The sequence below is a fragment of the Furipterus horrens genome, unplaced genomic scaffold (genome assembly GCF_987537825.1).
Source record: "Furipterus horrens unplaced genomic scaffold, mFurHor1.1.pri manual_scaffold_3, whole genome shotgun sequence".
NCBI classification, from domain to species: Eukaryota; Metazoa; Chordata; class Mammalia; order Chiroptera; family Furipteridae; genus Furipterus; species Furipterus horrens.
Window position 1 is genome coordinate 146659866 of NW_028327173.1, and position 19417 is coordinate 146679282.

General features: G+C 37.2%; 1 protein-coding gene across 3 annotated transcripts in view; it reads right to left on the bottom strand.

Moving 5' to 3' along the window:
• The window catches only part of FSIP1 (fibrous sheath interacting protein 1), a 184874-nt gene that overhangs the window by 157169 nt on the left and 8288 nt on the right, over positions 1–19417 (bottom strand). For 2 of the 3 annotated variants that reach the window (XM_090271951.1, XM_090271953.1), the window contains exons 3-4: positions 16362–16516; positions 15048–15141 (exon numbers count right to left, since the gene is read on the bottom strand). In XM_090271951.1, coding sequence (XP_090128077.1) covers positions 15048–15141; positions 16362–16516 — 249 coding nt within the window. Of the gene's footprint in view, positions 1–13045; positions 13053–15047; positions 15142–16361; positions 16517–19417 lie in introns of all 3 variants that reach the window. The other variant, XM_090271952.1, reaches the window with a different exon arrangement.

Consider the following 19417-nt stretch of genomic DNA (forward strand, 5'->3'; position numbering starts at 1 on the left):
TAGTGATAAGGATGATCAGAGAACTCATTGGGTACAGCATAAGTTAAAGGAAGAAATGAAGTTTACACTAAGTGAAATAAAGAAAAATCTACAGGGAACCAACAGTGAAGAGAAGGAACCCAGGATTCAAATCAACAATCTGGAAGAAAAGAAAGAAATAAACATTCAACCAGAACAGACAGAAGAAACAAGAATGCAAAAAAAAAAAAAAAAAATGAGACTAGGCTTAGGAACCTCTGGGACATCTTCAAACGTGCCAACATCCAAATCATAGGGATACCAGCAAGAAGAGAAAGAGCAAGAAATTGAAAACTTATTTGAAAAGTAATTAAAGAAAACTTCCCTAATTTGGTGAAGGAAATAGACATACAAGTCCAGAGAGCACAGGGAGTACCCAACCAAGTTGGATCCAAAGAGGACCACACCAAGACACATCATAATTAAAATGACAAAGGTTAAAAATAAAGAGAATCTTAAAAGCAACAAGAGAAAAAGCAGGGTATACAAAGGAGTTCCCATAAGACTATCAGCTGATTTTTCAAAAGAAACTTTGCAGGCAAGAAGTAGCAGGTGAGAAGTATTCAAAAGTGATGAAAAGCAAGGAGATACAACCTAGATTACTCTATGCAGCAAAGCTATCATTTAGAATGGAAGGGCAGATGACGTGCTTCCCAGATAAGGTAAAGCTAAAGGAGTTCATCACCACCAAACCATTCATTATTACATGAAATGTTAAAGGGACTTACTTAGGAAAAAGAAGATCAAAACTATGGACATTTAAATGACAACAAACTCACAACTATCAACAACTGAATCTTAAAAACAAACTAAGAAAACAAGCAGAACAGAAACAAAATCATAGGTATGGAGATCATTTGGAGGATTATCAGTTGGAACAGGGGAATGGTAAAAGTGGGGTAAAGGGTGCAGGGATTAAGAGGCATAATTGGTAGGTACAAAATAGACAGGGGATGTTAAAAACAGTATAAGAAAGGGAGAAGCCAAAGAACTTACATGCATGACCCATGGACATGAACTAAGTGGGGCAATTGCTGGAGGGAAGGGGGGTACCAGGTGAAGGAGGGCAAAGGGGAAAAATTGGGACAACTCTAACAGCATAATCAATAAAATATACTTTAAAAGTGACTAAAATCCAAAAAACTGACAATACCAATTGTTGGAAAGGATGCAGAACAACAGGAATTCTAATTCTTTGCTGGTAGAAATGGAAAATGGTACAGCCAATTTGGAACACTGGCAGTTTCTTACAAAGTTAAATAGTCTTATATGATTCAGCAATGCTATTCCTAGTTACCTAAATAAACTGAAAACTTATGTCTACACAAAAACATGCACACAAATATTTAAAGCAGCTTTTATTCATAATCACCAAAAATAAAAATAAAAAAAACTGGGAGCAATCAAGATATCTTTCCATAGGTGAAGAAATCCATGGCATATCCATAGAATGAAATGTTATGCCACGACAAAAAGAAATTAGCTATCAAGCCACAAAAAAGACATGGATGGATCTTAAATGTTATTGCTAAGTGAAAACGCCCAGTCTGTGAAGATCCCATACTGTATAATTCCAATTACATAACATTTGGGAAAGGCAAAACTAGAGACAGTATAAAAATCAGTGGTGGCTATAGGTTTGGGGGAAGAAGGGAGGGTTGAACAGAAAATCACACAGGGAATCTTTTATTTCCTATCCCTACCCAAGGGCATGCTTATTGCTTTTAGAAAGAAGGGATAAAAGGAAGAGAGGGAGAGAAACATCTATGTGAGAGAGAAATGTTGATCAGCTACCTCTCACACGCACCCCAACCGGGGACCAAACCCGGAACCTAAGCTTGTGCCCTGGCTGGGATTAAAACTTGCAACCTTTCAGTCTACAAGACAACACTCCAACCAACTGAGCCACACCGGCCAGAGCCACACAGGGGTTCTTTAGGGTGCCTGATACTGTAATGGTGGTTACAGTACATGACATTATGCATTTTTAAATACCTGTAACTTCACAGCACAAATAGTGAACCTTGGATGTATGCAAATTTTCAAAAAATTATTTAGGATGTAATAGAATCCCAGAAGAACTACAGAACGCTCTAAACAATCTAACTGTATTACAGATATATGAAACAATTTCACTGAAGGGAGTGGAGGGAAAACATGGTCACCTTACATGACTTTGGAAATGAGTGGAGAAAGACTAAAGGCAACAGAAACTGCACATGAGCATTGTACTCCAGTTGATTAAGTTATGTTCTATGAGGGTACAGGTCAACAATTTTGATATCACTATACTTGTATGGTTGAATTAAGTAAATAGGTAGCCAATGATGACAGTTGCATTTCTAACTGTTGGAATGAAGGTTACAGAAGAGCAATGGAAAAGGCTAGAATGATCCATGTGGTAATAAAGTCAGAGACATTAGTGTGAACTCATCTTTATCTTAATAGAGATATGGATGATTCGTCGTCGGCAGCCGTCCGTCTCGAGAGACGATGGTGTAGCTTCTTAAGAGTCTATCTGCGCCGCCAAGAATGGTTGTGCAGTCCGACTCGGGAGTGACACGGTATCTGTCTCCTCCCGTGTTGAATCGACATCTTGCGATGACAATTTCTACACATAGAAATATTCATAGATATGTGTATAACAAGTTAGGATACACACAAATATTTCCTTTCTCAGAAGGTCTAGAATCAACAACTCCCCAGCAGCGACAAGCACACCTAACATCAAAGTCTTAGTTTCTAAGACTTTCCAATAAGAGGAACCAGGGTTCCTTGGAAAAATGGCTACATTTAGGACTCAAGTAGGATATATAGAAGATGAGTCTGGAGCATCTTGTAATGTCAAGAAGTAAGAAAGTGCTCAACAACCACAACAAAACAAAACTCACAATGATGGAGGTATGTCAAAGGGACACAGGAGTCAACTGAAACAACTCACGATGGCCAAAGCTGGAAAAATTTGAGCAAGAAAATAAATAAGGTACTATTGGATTATAATACAAAGTATACAATAAATATCCATGAGTCTATATTGATATAAGTAAATGAGAGAATAGACAAATCCCCTATGCATAATAACTCAAAATAATGTATGTAAATATTCTGCCTTCAAGGAGGTGAAGCCTAACTCCCTACTCCTTAAGTATGGTCTTCACGTAGATCCTTCCAAAGATGACAGAATGAAAAGGGGGTAAAAATCCAGGAACTTTACAGTGGAGAAATATGACCAACACTTCCTCAGCCAGGTGGTCAAAGTTAACATCAACAGTGATAAATTATGTAGATAGGATAATGTGATGTAATGGAAAGGCACTTTCATCCTGTGGTCTTCCAAGAAAATACAACCCTAGTCAAATCATGAGAAAAATATGACTTAAATCCCAATTGCTGAAAATTCTACAAAATATCTGACCAGTACTCCTCAAAACTGCCAAAGTCATCAAAAACAAGGAAAGTCTGAGAAAGTAGACAGCCAAGAATAGCTTAAGGAGAAACGGATGGCTAAAATGTAATGTGGTATCCTGGATGGGATCCTGGAGCAGAAGAGGGGCATGAGGTAAACACCAAATGCATGAATAAATTATAGACTTTAGTTAATAATATATCAAAACGGGTTCATTAGTTGTAATTAATGGTATGATACTAATGTTAATAATAGGGAGAACTGGTTGCAGGTATATAGAAAATCTCTGTACTGTCTTCATAATTTTCTGTACATCTAAAATTATACTTTAAAAGTTAACTTTAAAAAAACTTCTAGATTAAAAATAGAAAGAAATCATGAACAAAATTAGAAATAAGAACTAGGAACATATAAACAATAAGGAGAATTATTACTTAAACATACTATGGTAGCCCTGTCTGAGTGGCTCAGTTGGTTGGAGTGTCATCCCATACACCAAAGGTTGTGAGTTCAGTTCTCAGTCAGAGCACAGACCTAGGTTGTGGGTTCAATCCCTGGTCAGTGTCTGTCTCCTTCTCTGTCTCCCCCTCTCTCTCCCTCTCTCTCTCCCCCTTCCTCTCTCTTGAAAATCAAAGAACATATGTTTATTATTATTTAAAAATAATTACAAAAATAAAAATACTACGGTATATGAAATTTTATGTGGTTAAAAATTAAAATCCCAGGGAAATGGATACTTTAAAATCTCAGTGACACAGTTGTATTGCCAAAATTGACTTCATAAGACTAGTAAACTGAAATACAATAGTAAATATGAAAGAAGCTGAAAAAAATAAGTCAGAGAATTGCCTCCAAGGAATTATTTGAACCAGATGGTTTTCCAGTGAAATCTTTCATAATTTTAGGGAACAGAAAATCCCCATGTTATATAAACTATTTCAAAGCATAGAAAATGAACAGCCAGCACCATTTATTTTATGAAGTTAACATAGCCAAACAAAGCATACATATATATATTTATCCCCAATCCCACCCCTACCCCAACACCACAATATACATTCACATGGGGACACCACCAGTCCCTCTATCCCTCTCTCTCTCTCTCTCTCTCTCTCTCTCTCATAGACACACACACACACACACACACACACGACTTATCTAACTTATAAATGTAGATGTAAAAATTCTGAATTAATTCAGCCATTCGAATTTGGTACTTACTTAAGAGAATAATACTCCATAACAAAGAAATATTGACCAAGGAATAAAAGACTCCCTTAGTGTTTAAATTTATTAAATTTAAAACTTTGTCAAGTAAGAAAAAGTTTATGATAATTTAAATAGATATTGAAATGCATTAAATAAATTTCAACACTAAGTCCTTCTGGAGTTCTCAGAATATGAATAATGACTGAGAAGGACACAAAAGTTAACATTATTACCCAGAGATCATAAACTAACAAGATCCAAAACGAACGGCTAGAGATAATTAGAATTAATGAGATAATTTAATTGTCACTGAGGGCTAGAAAAGATCAATGTACCAACTCCAGCAGTCAGGGAGAGAGCAAATCCTTCCTTCTTCTAACTTTAAGCTCTATTCAGGCCCTCAACAGATTGAATGATGCCCATCCCCCTTGGGAAGGGTAATGTACTCCACTCAGTCCACCAATTCAAATGTTAGTCTCTTCCAGAAACACCCTCATAGACACACCCAGAAATAAGGCTTAACCAGACATCTGGCATCCCGTGATCCAGTCAAGTTGATGAATAAAATTAACCATCACAAAGAGTGGATGGATGGTGAGACCATTAACCAAGATAGAGAAAACATACAAAAGGAGGATCAGGTTCCCACAATAGGCCGTAAAGAATGGAGGGAGGAACAGAGAAAACTAGCAGGGAACAATGAATCCAGTAAAAATGGTATTATTCCATGAGTGGTCAACTGTGTCAGATGCTATGGAGATGTAAAGTAAGACAAAAAATGGAAGTATGTCACTAAATTAAGAATTTAGGAGGACCAATGATGACATATAGGAGAAAATGCATACCACTGAGGAATTAAGAGGTTGGAAATTGACCTGGTAGCAAGTGTGTCTATTTTTCTCCACTTTGCCCTCATCCACCCAGCACCCCACCTTCCCGCTGGCCATCACCACACTATTGTCTATGTCTATGGGTTATGCATATATGTTCTTTGACTAAATAATCTCTTCACCCTATTTCATCCAGTCCCCTCCTCCTCCATCTCCTCTGGCAGCCGTCAGTCTACTCCATATATCCATGCCTCTGGTTCTATTTTGTCAGTTTATTTTGTTAATTAGATTCTAAATGTAAGGGAGATTATACGGCATTTGTCTTTCTCTGGCTTATTTACTTAGCATAATCTCCAGGTCCCTCCATGTTGTTGCAAAAGATAGTTTCATCCTTTTCACAGCCATGTAGTATCCACTGACGTAAATGTACAACAGCTTTTTTACCCATTCATCCACTGATGGGCACTTGGACTGTTCCCAGATCTTGGCTATTGAAGATAGAGGTTTCTGACTGGTATTTCAGGATTCTTGGGATATATTCAAGAAGTCTGACCTTTAAGGAGAGGAGGAAAATTGAGTGGTATCTGTTTGGGGGTAGGGTGAAGAACTGAGGGAGGTTTTATATGTATGTTTGCTTGGTTTGATGGCTCTCTGATTCTGTTTTAAGACTAGAAGAGTTAAGTATGGTAAACTGAGGAGAAGGAGGCAGAAAAGAGAGAGTGAAGCTCTAGATGAGAAACAGAATGACTGATGGAACAGGAGTCAGGGGCAGGGTGAAGGAAATGAAATGTTACTGACTTTGGCCTTCTAGAAGAGCATATTCCCTCAATCTAAGGCAGCAATTTTCAAATGGTGTGCCGTGGGAGGCACAATGGTGTGCAGTCAGAATTTTTAAAACATGCAATATCTGATTATTTCGTCAGAGGCACTGACCTCTTTTCCCTTAGATTGCTTAAAAATGACAACAGCCAACATAGCAATAGCTGTCCACTGTGAGTGAATCAAAATTATATCTGTTTCTTGGTCAGATCAGCAAAAAATATAATATTGATGGGCTGCAGGATTTTAGTAATTAGTTTATGTGTGCCATGAGAGGAAAAAATGTTGAAAATTGCTGATCTAAGGTAAGAGTAAAGGGGGACAGAGGAGCACAGAGTACAGTTCAGAGAAAGAAAGAAAGAATATGGAATGTATTCCCACCCAGCTGATCAATTTTCTCTGGACAGTAAGACTTTTAGAGTGAAGAACTTGAAGAAAAGATTAAAAGGTTAAATGCACAGTAAACTATTTGAAATAGCTGCTTTGGAGACTGCGGAAGAAATTGCTAGGCAATACTGAGACTCACAGAGGTTAAAAACCAAAATTCCTTAGGTGTGCCAGTTAGCACAGTTATATGATTTTCTCCCTCAGTCCTTTGCAAATCAGAGCAGAAAGAGACTATCAGATTTTTTTTTGAATATTTAATTTTAATACCCAAAAGCAGAGGTATCGTATAGCTGAATTTCATAGCAAAGCACTTAGAAAGATATATTCACAGATTGTAAGAGGCATGATTAATTAATATGTTCCTGTTGTGGGCTTACACACATAAATTTGGAGCTGGAAATACAGGAGGCAAATGTGACAAAGGCAAAAACGAATAATGCCTATGAAAAACACCAATAACAAACAACCCTATCATTGAATGTATCTGTCTCAGAGAGTATTGAATTCTATTTCTATCCATCAGATAATACTAAAAAACTAAGGGAAAACTCCTGGTATAGTAAAAAGTTTTGATTTTCACAACATTCTCTAGAAAAACTTAAAAGTGATCTCTCAGAAATGGGGTGAGACAGACCTTTGAAATATTACCAAGCCCTGGCTGGTGTGGCTCAGTTGGTTGGAGCATTGTCCCATAATTGAAAGGTTGCGGGTTTGATTCCCAGTCGGGGTACATGTCTAGGTTGCAGGTTCAATCCCTGGTTTGAGCACGTAAGATCACCAGTCCAGGTGCATAGGATCCCCAGTCTGGACACATATGGGAGGCAACTGATCTTTGTCTCTGTCTCATATCAGTGTTCCTCTTGCTCCCTTCCTCTCTCTACATGCAATGAAAAAATGTCCTCTCGTGAGGATTTTTAAAAATTTAAATAAAAAAAATATTACCAAGATCTCTAGCAAGCACAGTACTGTCTACTTCAAAATATCAATAAACTTGAGGTTATTAACTCTGGGTCATGAAGTCACAATGTGCTAAAATCAATTTAATGGAGCTTTTATCTTTCAAAGTCAAGGCCTCTTTGCATTCAGTACCTATAAATAAAACTAAATAACAAAAATAACAACTCAACAAGTATCTTTCCTTTTCTTTTCTTTTTCTTTCTTTTTTTTTTTTTTTTTGTGCTATTGGTTATTTGTGACATGAGAAGGGGACTAGGATGTATTTTGTGCTTGGGGGCTGGAAAACAGGTTGGAAGCTGCCATTGTGATACCTGTCCAAAGTCCATCACATTGTTCTTAAAGAAGCTAAGGAAATGACTGGAAGAGACAAAGAATACTCACCCTAAGGCTTTCTCCCTTTTTAAAGGGAAAAAATAAGAATAAAAGTAGAAAGTAGCTTTGGGTATGTTTGTACACTTGTGTTTCAAGTTCAAGTCCAAATGTGTCTGGCTCTAACAGCTTCAGGAAACTTTATTGAAAATATGTATTTTAACTAGATGCTGCCATCTGCTGGACAATTTATAAGGGCTCTGCGCTTTCCTCATAAAAAACATTCATGGAGGGAAACAGCACAAGATTTGTTTTCATAATAAGCCTTCTAGGAACATTTCACCTTAAAACTTATATATATGCTTGATCAAAATAATTTAATTCATTAATTTTTCATATTTTTAATTAAAAGAGGCAATCAAAGTTCAGTGAATAGCTATGTTGTAATAGTAGGAATACAAGACTTTCAAAAATCAGTGCTATGTGGTCAAATTTTTTTTAATAAAATTTTATTTTAGAACAGTTTTAGATTTATAGAGTCAATGCAAAGAGAGAACCCCATGCCCAGTTTTCTTATGTGGTCAAATTGAATTCTTTCACTTCTATTTACTTCTTTCATACTCTGCTAATAATACCTTTCTTAAACCAAAGATTCCAAGGTTTTCCTCTTTTGGAGTAAGGCAATAATTGTTATGTAAAACATTTTTTAAATGTGTTATTAGGTTAATAATGTAGTCTAAAGTAAATACTATCTCTTTTTGTTTTAAAGATTTTTAAAAATTAGATTTGTAACTGCTAAATACATACTTATGATATAAAGAGGCAGCAGAAAGTTTTATTAAGAAATCTGCTTTCTATAAAAGACCTGTTATCAAAATAATTCTAACTAAATCTGAAGAAACAGGAATACAATACATAATGGCTCTTCATTTTGGTGAACTGGTCAAGTGTAAGCTAATCAAAACAGATGGTAACAAAAGTGAGGTGCAACAGACGTTTGGTTCAGCTGTCTTTTATTTCCCAATTCTTGTACATCAACCCTACTTTTGCATCTTACCTGCTCCACCAATATATAATAAATCAATTTTATAAATATTATAATTATAAATGATAAATATATAAATAAAATTTAAATGAAATAAAGATAGATATTCAATATAAATAAATCTCATAAATCTTATCTGCTTTGCCAATATGTAATAATTGACTAAGAGTTCAAAATCTAAAAATTGAAACTCTAATACAGTAATTTAAAGTGATGATTCTCTTCGAAATAATGTTCAAGCCCCTGGTAACTTCAGTTTTCAGCTCATTAGGTCCAACTAATTTCCATGTTAGATCATTAGTACTAATATAACAGGACTGAAACTGTCTATAAGACCTACAATAGTCATTTGACTCCAGAGCTACCACTGTGAGCTCTATAAGTTTAAACCAAATATACATGTCATGAGCTTTAAAAATTAATGTATTTGATAGTTCTGATTCAATTTTGAGGAAAGGGCAACCGAAAACCAAAGTCTGCCCCCCGAGGCCAAAAGTTCACCTGGTAGTGAACTCTGTGACTGAAAAGGTTAATGTCAAAAGGCTCCCACTGAACCCCTCATCAATTGTCTTATCCATTATTAAAAATATCAGCATTTAGCTCTGCTTTCTAAAATACATATCCACCCAGAACCACATTCCTAACACTGTCCATGCTTTTTATTTAGAATAGGGGTGGAATCTTAATTCTATGAAGGTGTAGGATTACAGATAGATATGAAAGAAAATATAAGAAGTTTAAATTTTTGAGACAGATAATCTTCATTCAATAGTCCTTAGACAATTTGGTCAGTAAAAAAGCATTTTTATAAGAGGTGCTTTGCAGTCTTTTTTCTTAAATAATGTAGTCATTGCTAAATAGTCTCGAGAAAAACATTTTATGCAAAAAAAATTTTTGAAAAAGACAATACAAATACCTGCCCTAATAAAATGCATTACAAAGCTACAATAATCAAAACAGTGCAATACTAACATCAACAAAGACAGAAATATCAAGGCAACAGAATAGAAATGTTATAAATAGACCCAATTAGTACAGAATGAAGTTAGCATTTCAAATAAGTGGGGAAATTATGTATTTCCCAATAACAGATTTTGAGATAATAAGCTAACAAATTGGGGGGCCAGGGGAACTAAATCAACTTTCAACCTCATATAGGACACCAAAACAAATTCCAAGTAAATTAACATCTACAATTATATCATAAAATAATAACTACTGAAGGAATACTTAGGTACATTTTTATATAATCTTAAATTGAAAAAGGTCTTTTAAAGCAGAGCAACAATTACATAAAAGAAATTACTGATTTAAATTTAAAATGTTATCTTTGGTAGAGCAAGAAGTACCACAAAATCAAAGAAAAATAAGTTTAAAAATACATTTGATATTCATGACAAAGAATTAGTATCCTTAATATGTAAAGAAGTCCTTCATAATCAATAAAAAGTGATACCGCACTTTATAAAAGAACAAGTAATTCATAAAATGGCTAATGAAAAGATTAAATATTCAACCTCCATAAGAGATACAAATGATTGTGATTCCATTTTAAAAAAACAATTACAAAAACAACTGTTGTTGTGGACACCTATGAAAACCATACTCAGATACAATGCTGGAGGAGTCTAAATTGGTATAACCTTTCAATAAGTCAACATGGATAAAAATCTTTAAAACATCCAATCCTTCGACTAAGTAGTTTGTCTTGTAGGAATTTATTCAAAAGTGTGTTAGTTTTCTGTAGCGATTGTCACAAATTAAAACAAACTTGGTTACTTAAAACAAAAGAAATTGGAGGATCCAAGATGGCTGCAGAGTTGCCTGATGCTCCATCCACTTGCTCCCAGCCCCAGACCGGTCTTGCAGCTAAACCACAGAGCAATCAACTCAAAACCCAGCTGAGCGTGCGTGACAGTGTGAGTGAGCATGTATGTAGATGAGTGTGCAGACGCATGAGTGGGAGAGAGCCTGCCCAGCTGCAGGAACTTGGGAGCGGGCAGTCCTGGCTCTCCTGGCAGTGCAGCTGCTTCAGCCCGTTGCCTAGCCCAGCACTTACAGCTGCACAGATTTGGGGTGGGACACATTTTGAGGAATTTAAAATATCCTCCTCAGGAAAAAGCCCCCAGAGTGCCGGAATCTTGGTGCCCAGATGTGTCTCTGTGCCCTCCTCCCCACGCAGTAGTTACTGGGGATAGCACTGCCACCTCCCCATCCCTGACCCACCGTGAACGGGATAAAGGCTGACTGAGAATGCTGCAGATCAGATCAGGAGCTGGGCAGAGAGAGGTGGCTAGGGGAGGGCTGGCTGCAGAGACCATGCTGGGAGTGCGGTGGGAGCCTGGGGCTAAAACTCACAGAAGGGAGCAGCGCAAGCACCCCACCACCACCTCCTGTTATAGTATTACTGCCGAACTCTCCCAGTGCCATCCAGGAGAGAGCCAGAGAGAAACCATATAAAACAGTCAGAGGCACCAGCAGGCTTTTTGGGGAGGTAGAGTGAGCAGAGAAGAAGCCCCTCAGGGCCCCATGCTGAAGTTTGGGAGCCACATAGAAACTCTTTTAAAATAGAAGCTGAGACTTCCAATCAAGATGGAGGCACGGGCTGACATGCTTTTGCCTCCTTGCACAACCACAGAAAGAAATACAACTAACTCTCAAAACAAATAACATCCAGAACTGTAAAAAATTGAACTGTATGTAAGTCCAACAACGAAAGATTTAAAGAAACCACAATCATCCAGACAGTAGGAGGAGCAGAGACACAGAGACAGGGTGGAGAGGTGAGGAGACGTGCTGTGGTGTGGAGAAGCAGTAGGGGTGGCAGTGGCAGAACAGGCATGGGCGGTCCCATATTCATGAGTGGTGGATAAAAATTGGAAGGGACACCTAGGGAACGAGGAATCCCAGCCTGAGGACAGACCCTAAAGCCCAGGGCTGCAGCACCAAGAAGATAAATCTCAACTTCTTGCTATAAAAACTAGTTGGGGTTGGGGTTGTGGAAGAAACTGCAGATTTTCAGGAAACTCTGCTTAAAGGACCCGTACAGTCTTAAAATGTATACAAACCCACCCATTCTGGGATTCAACACCAGGGCAACAGCTGGAAGGGTGGCAGTCACATATGAGAAGTGGGTGAAATGACTGGAAATGGGGAGAGTGCCAGGCAAACCTCCAGAAGCCAGTCCGTTCTCCAAGCCCTCCTTCCACACAGAGCTACAAAGCAGTGAAGCAGGTTGCTCCACCCTGGCAATTACCTAAGGCTCCACCCCACACAATTTACAGGTGCCTTTTACAGAGAGTCAAAGCAGCTCACCATCTAACACACAGAAACAATCACAGGAAAGCTGCCAAATTGAGGAGGCAAAGAAATATGGCCCAAGTAAAAGAACAGAACAAAACTCCAGAAAAGGAACGAAACAAAACAGAGATAGCCAACCTATCAGGTGCAGAGTTCAAAATACTGGTGATCAAGATGCTCAAAGAACTCATCGAGTATGGCAACAATATAAAGGAAGAAATGAAGGTTACACTAAGTGAAATAAAGAAAAATCTATAGGGAACCAACAGTGAAGGGAAGGAAGCCAGGATTCAAATCAAAGATTTGGAACATAAGGAAGAAATAAACATTCAATCGGAACAGAAAGAAGAAACATAAATTTTAAAAACTGAGGATAGTATAAGAAGACTCTGAGACATCTCCAAACATGCTAACATCTGAATCACAGGGATACCAGAAGGAGAAGAAGAAGAGCAAGAAATTGAAAACTTATTTGAAGAAATAATGAAAGAAAACTGCCCTTATTTGGTGAAAGAAATAGACATACAAGTCAGGGAAGCACACAGAGTTCCAAGCAAGTTGGACATGAATAGGACCAAACCAAGGCATATCATAATGAAAATGCCAAAGATTAAAGATAAAGAGAGAATCTCAAAAGGAGGAAGAGAAAAGCAGAGAGTTACTTACAAAGGAATTCCCATAAGACTATCAACTGATTTCTCAAAAGAATCTTTGCAGGTAAGAAGGGACTGGCAAGAAGTATTCAATGTGATGAAAAGCAAGGACCTACAACCTAGCTTACTCTCTCCAGGAAAGCTGTCATTTAGAATGGAAGGGCAGATAAAGTGCTCCCCAGACAAGGTAAAGCTAAAGGAGTTCATCACCACCAAGCCATTATTATATGAAATGTTAAAGGGACTTATTTAAGAAAAAGATCAAAACTATGAACATTAAAAAGGCAACAAATTCACAACTATCAACTACTGAGTCTTAAAATAAAAAAATTAAAAAAAACTAAGCAAACCACCAGAACAGCAACAAAATCATAGGTATGGAGGGTTATCAGCTGGGAGGGAAAAGGGGAAGAATGAATGAAAAAGTGCAGATATTAAAAAGCATAATTGGTGGGAACAAAATGGACAAGGGGATGTTAAGAATAATATAGGAAATGGAGAAGCCAAAGAACTTACATGCACGATCCATGGACATGAACCAAGGTGGGGGATTGATGGAGGGAAATGGGATACCAAGTAGAGGGAGGCAAAGGGGAAAAAATTGGGACAAATGTAATAGCATAATCAATAAAATATACTTAAAATATAAAATAAATAAATAAAAGAGAAGCTGAAGAGAGACTCAAGACTCTGCAGGGACCCTGTGCTTGGGCGTGTATGCACTCGCACGCAGGAGCTCCGCCAACAAAGAAATCAGTGACAGAGTCATGCTGAAGGCACTGTGGGCCCAACGCAGCAAGGCTGGTGAGCAGGGGACTGCAGAGTGGAGAGTTCGAGCTGCATCTCCTGGGAAAGCAGTAGGCCAGGAGCTGAACGCCGCCTGAGTTTCCCTGCAGCCAGGCAGGTCCCCTCATGGGTAGGCATGCCCACCCCCCACCTGCGGGATTACAGGCTCTGCAGATCAGTGAGGCCATTCTCAGGGGCCACAGGGGAAAAAAGGAAAAGTTCTGAATGGGCCTTTTCAGAGCTTCTACCAGACACTAAGAGCTGCACTGTTCCTCGGGTTTGGATCCACCGACACCAGCAGAACAGAGAGATTAGAGACAGGGTCAACAAAGGGTGTTCAGGGCCCTGCTCAGCCTGGTAGGAAAGAGCTGCCCCTTTTACACAGATTGGCCCCTCACAGGAAACTGACAGCTAATTCACCAGAAACCATACATCGTCGGAAATAATCTGGGACACACCAAGACATGTGGCAAAGGGGCAGGGAAACACTCCCTCCATCTTCCCTGAAGACTGAAGAGCACCCCCGGAAGGTGATCCAGGGATTCCACCTTCCCAATTGCACAAGAAGCCCCCTCTGGAGGCAGGTGAAGGTGGTACTGGCAGTGGTCTCAGGTAATTAAATGAGCCACTCCTGGACCCTGTGCTGACGGAAAGCCAGCAGGGCAGGGCAGTACCGCGGGGACCAGCCAGGCAAGAAGGAGACAGCCACAGACTGGGATTGCTGGTCGTCTCAAACAGGCTGCCCAGGGCCAGTCTAAGACACCATCTAACATAACAGATTTATACAAGAAGAAAAAGAAGAAAAAGGAAGATGAGGAGAGGAATCATAAATATGCATACATACAAGTGGGGAAGTAGAAACACATGTGCAAAATTAATTGGCTGGTCTTTAAAAAACAGAACTGTGAGAGAACAGAAAATAGGACGAATCAGTAATGGACTGTTATGAAAGGGGTTGCAGAGGCCTGAGGAAGATACCTCACAGGAGGATCCTAGGCCTTCAGGGGACTGTCGGCACAAAGCGGGTGTACAGAGGCAACTAAGACACACAGGGACCAAAGGTAAAGACATACTTTGTCTATTTCCTGATTTTTCCCTGCCTTGTCCCCCCACCTTTGAGCAGATATAAGCCCTTAAAACCTCTGAAATAGACCTAAGCACAAGATAGTTTCATATAATCCTACCTAATGTGATCATTTCATCTAAAAAGAAAGAAAAAAAAGTTAAACTCACAAAGAAAAAGAAAAATAATTAAATTGGGGGTTTTACCTTCATCCAAATATTCTGTGATTCTTAGATAAAAATAAAGATGAGTCAATTTAACTCACCAACAGTTTCCTCTGATGCAGCAGTCAAAGCTAGAAACTTTTTTGTATTTTCCATTTCCTCATTACTTGGCAAAGCTTCACTATTTTTTGCAGACTAATGATAGAGAAATGAAAGTTTAAATATGAGAAGAGAAAGCAATATTGATATTTTGTTAAATTTCAATGTGATTTCCAATTGTGTACATACAAACAAGAAGACTCAGGTCATTTTTATTCCTTTAATTAGGAACTCTATTAATGTTTCCTATCCCCACAAAATTCTGTCACCAAATAGTCACAGAGTTGAAATATATGTCTACCATTATATCATAATTACCTTGCTTCAGGTTTCTTAAGTTTCTGTTTAATATTTTTATAACTGAGTACATTATCAAATTACAATTTCAGACATTTCAAGATTACTCCTGTATTTTCTTATGCTTCTAGCTATAATTCTTATTTCCAAAGTAAAAATTTGCTTCAAGATTCAATAGAAATAAGTAATAGGTTAATTCTTTCTGTTAAAATTTACATAGATTATTTCTCTAGTTTAAAGCACTGCATTTTGTATTTTGCTTTCTTTCCAACCTAGGGGTCTTCCTGGGAACCTTGTAAAATGTATTCTTAATTACTGTATTATTAATTAATATTGTTGTCTGGGAAATTTCCTCCAAAGTCAGTCAATTGACCAAGGAGGAATTTATCAAAAACAACCAGTTATTAAAATGTTCCTTACCTTAAAATTGCAAAAGTTCAAGTGTGAGCGAATAGCTATATATCAAGTCAGAGCCAACATCTGGTCAACATCCACCCCTCAATACTACAGAGAATAAGACGTCCAAGAAGGCCAAGGAAAGTTAATTGAGCACTAGAAAGATTCAGACAGAAGCAAACAGAGCATGGTCCCAGACCTCAAACCTCAAGCACTTTACAGCTTCCCGAAAAGGTCTTGACCAGCATTTGAAATAATGAACTCCCCCACTTGGTCACAAATAATAATGAGAACAAGGAGGTTACATTTTTGTGTATTTGTATATTTATCTCCAAAATGTAAGCTTGCTGAAGAAAAAGCAGATATACATATTTAATGAAAGCAGGCATCTCACCCCTTTCTATTCCAGAGCTGGAGGAGCCCCAGTCCGACATAGGAAGAGGCCTACTGGGCTGCCATGGGGATGAACACAGCAGTGCCAGTGCAGTGCCTGAATGCTGAAAAGTGACCTACCTCCACTAAATAAACCAATAAATGCAGACCACATTAATAACTACCCATGCTCTTCTTACCACAGAGGAAATTGCTTCTTACATGTCAAAACGTGGTTATACAATACTCACCTTTAGGTCTTCCCACAGCTTCATTCTCATTTCTAAACCTTGCTTCTTAATTTCTTTTTCTCTATGCTGTCTCTTCATCAATATTTTATCAAGCCTCTTCATCTTCTGAATAGCATCTTGAAGTTGAGAATCTAATTCTTTTAATTTGGGTTCATCTATATTGTGTTGAAAGTAGGAATATGTTTGAAGTTTAGCAAACCTTAAAGCTTTATTTTGTTTTGTTTTTACTATTTCCTCTTTCATTGAACAAATGTTTATGGCTGATAGTAATAACTAACATCAGGGTCAAATATCTTGATTTACAAGGTGCTTTCACATGTATTCTTTCACATAAGTACCTAACAATCCTGTGAAATAGACACGTATCTATTTTACAGTTGAGATAACTAGATCTTTTTAAATAGCTAATAAATTATAGTATTGAACACAGAAATGAGTCTTGTATGATTTTAAATCCCAAAGTCTTTCTCCTTTATTCTGCTATCCCTTCTATATTCATAATTAACAAATAAGGAATAAGACAAAGACCCTATCCCAAAACTGCTTCAGACTAACTGAAAGAGAAGGCATGTGCACAATAGCTACGGTAAATATAGCATGCCACAAGTGACACAAAACGGTTCCAACATACAAAAAACAAACTCAGAAAAGTGCTCCCATGTAACCCAACACCTTTCTCTATGCCCCTGCCACTTGTTCTATTTTCTCAATGTACCTAAAAATATTCTTGAGTTGTGAATAATTGCTAGTAACTTATTTGAAATTAGGGACTCTTCAGCAACTTTCATCATAGCAGCTAATATCTACAGAGTTACCTGATAGGAACAGTGTTACGTGCTTTATTTATATGCATTATCTCATTTAATCCTCATCATAACCCTGTGAGGTGCTATAATTATTGTTCCCATTTTACAAATTTGTAAGCTGAGGCTAATGTGTAACTGAGTTACATACATATCCAAAATGATATAAGTAGTATATGGCAGTCAGTTTCCACCCAGATCTGTCTGACTTTAGAGCCAAAACTCGTTACCACTAGGAGATACTTCCTCTGTGAAATCTGATGAAAGATGATAATCTGGCAATGAGCATAAATGCTCCAATACTAAAGACTCGGCTACCCTAGCTTAGGTAATTAGAAATGGCATATTATGCTAAGAAAAGCCAAATTTTGAGACTTCTGAAAATCCAAACAGTCCAATGGTGGTTTTCTATAATCCATGTTATTTTCTCTTTAAAGTAAATAAAATATTTTAAAGGGAATAAGCTTATCCAAAAAGAATACTCATCATATTAATAAGGAGGCTTTGCAAATCTTACTGTTTATGTACTTCAAATGTAACAGCCTGTAGTTCTAATTCCCATCCGCAAGTCCTAGCATTCTAAGGCTCCATGTACATAGGCGGTCTATATAGCAGGCGCTGTGAAGTAACTCATGCAATACTGAAACAATATTAAACAAATACAGTGGAAACTGGGTGATAGCTGACCTCAACTACAATATCTTTTCTCCTGATAACTGTAAGCCTGAATCACCTAGCCTAACTTTGAGAGCTGATCTTATCCCCAACATATTCTAAATCAGCAGTTTTCACAGTTTATGAATCTCAGCTTCCCTTTACAGCCTTAAAAATTACTCAAAACCCAAAGTAGCTTTTCTTTATATGAGTTATATCTATTAATAATTACAATATTAGAAATAAAAAATTAAAAATATTGTAAGCATTTATTCATTTTAAAATAAATATTGTTACTAATTATATGTTAACATAAATAGAACAATTTTGGCAAGTAACTATCTTTTCAAAAAAATATTGAGAAGAATGGCATTGTTTTAATTTTTGAATATTTGGCATTAATAGAAGACAGCTGAATTCTTATACAGTAGTCTCTCTCTGTATCACAGTTCACTTATCGCAGCCTCACTGTATCATGGGATTTTTTTAAATATTATATTTAATTATTTATCACGGATTTTTCACTATATCGTGGGATTTTGCAGTACTGTATACGTGTGTTGTTGAAGTTACGTAGGTTTAAGAGTGTAGAATATGTTTAAGAATGTAAGAAGTGTTTACAAAAGTGTGGAAAAGGCTAATAAGGGAGTGGGAAAGGTTAATAAGGGACTGGGAACGGTTTATAAGTGTGTGGGAAGGGTTTATAAAGCCTTAAAATATATATAAATACTAAAATAAATGTAAGGTTCCTACTTCGCGGATTTTCACCTGTCATGGGGGGGTCTAGAACGTAATACCTGCAATGAGTGAGGGAATACTGTATTTGCTTCTGAAGTCAATCTATTGTAATCAGTTATTTTAATTGAAGTGCATGAAGAAAATTTGGTCTCACACATATAGTAGAAAAGAAGATAAATTTAATAGCCTTTTCATATAATGGTGAATATTCTTCTTTGACACTATATAACTCAAGGGGTGGTCTCTAAAAGGTTAGTTGTAATGAAAAATCTGCAAACATATTAGTGAGCTTTTTGTATTGTTCCATCAAAATCCATGGATCTCTCTTTCATGTTAAGGGATCTTTTACCCTGTATTGGCCATTTGGAAAACAGTCGTTCTGTTTTATTTTATTGAAATCATGTTGACCTTCAAAAATGTTAACATATTGCAGTATACAATATCAAAAAAATCATATTTGTTAGTATGACCACCAATTTTTATCAGAAAAGACTACTCAGGAGACTTTGGTTCAATTCCCCTATGGGGAGCCAAAAAAAAAAAAAAAAGAAAGAAAGAAAAGTCTAAGTACTGTGAAACTGTCAAGCTCACAGAGACATATGTAAGTTTTCCAAAATTCTAACTTTCACTTGAAAGTTCATATTTTATCACTGACAAAAAAATACTGTCAATCGTCTTCTTTGAGTTAATAGACTCATTTTATTCTTTTTTTTTTAAATGAATGCCAAATACCCAAGTCTGAATGATAATAGCTTTTCTGTTGGTCATTCTTTCAAGTAAAAATGAGGCTCCATTTAAAAAGTGGCCACATCAGCGCTCAGCTTAAACTACCACACAGGTATTTTTGTTCATACACAAACT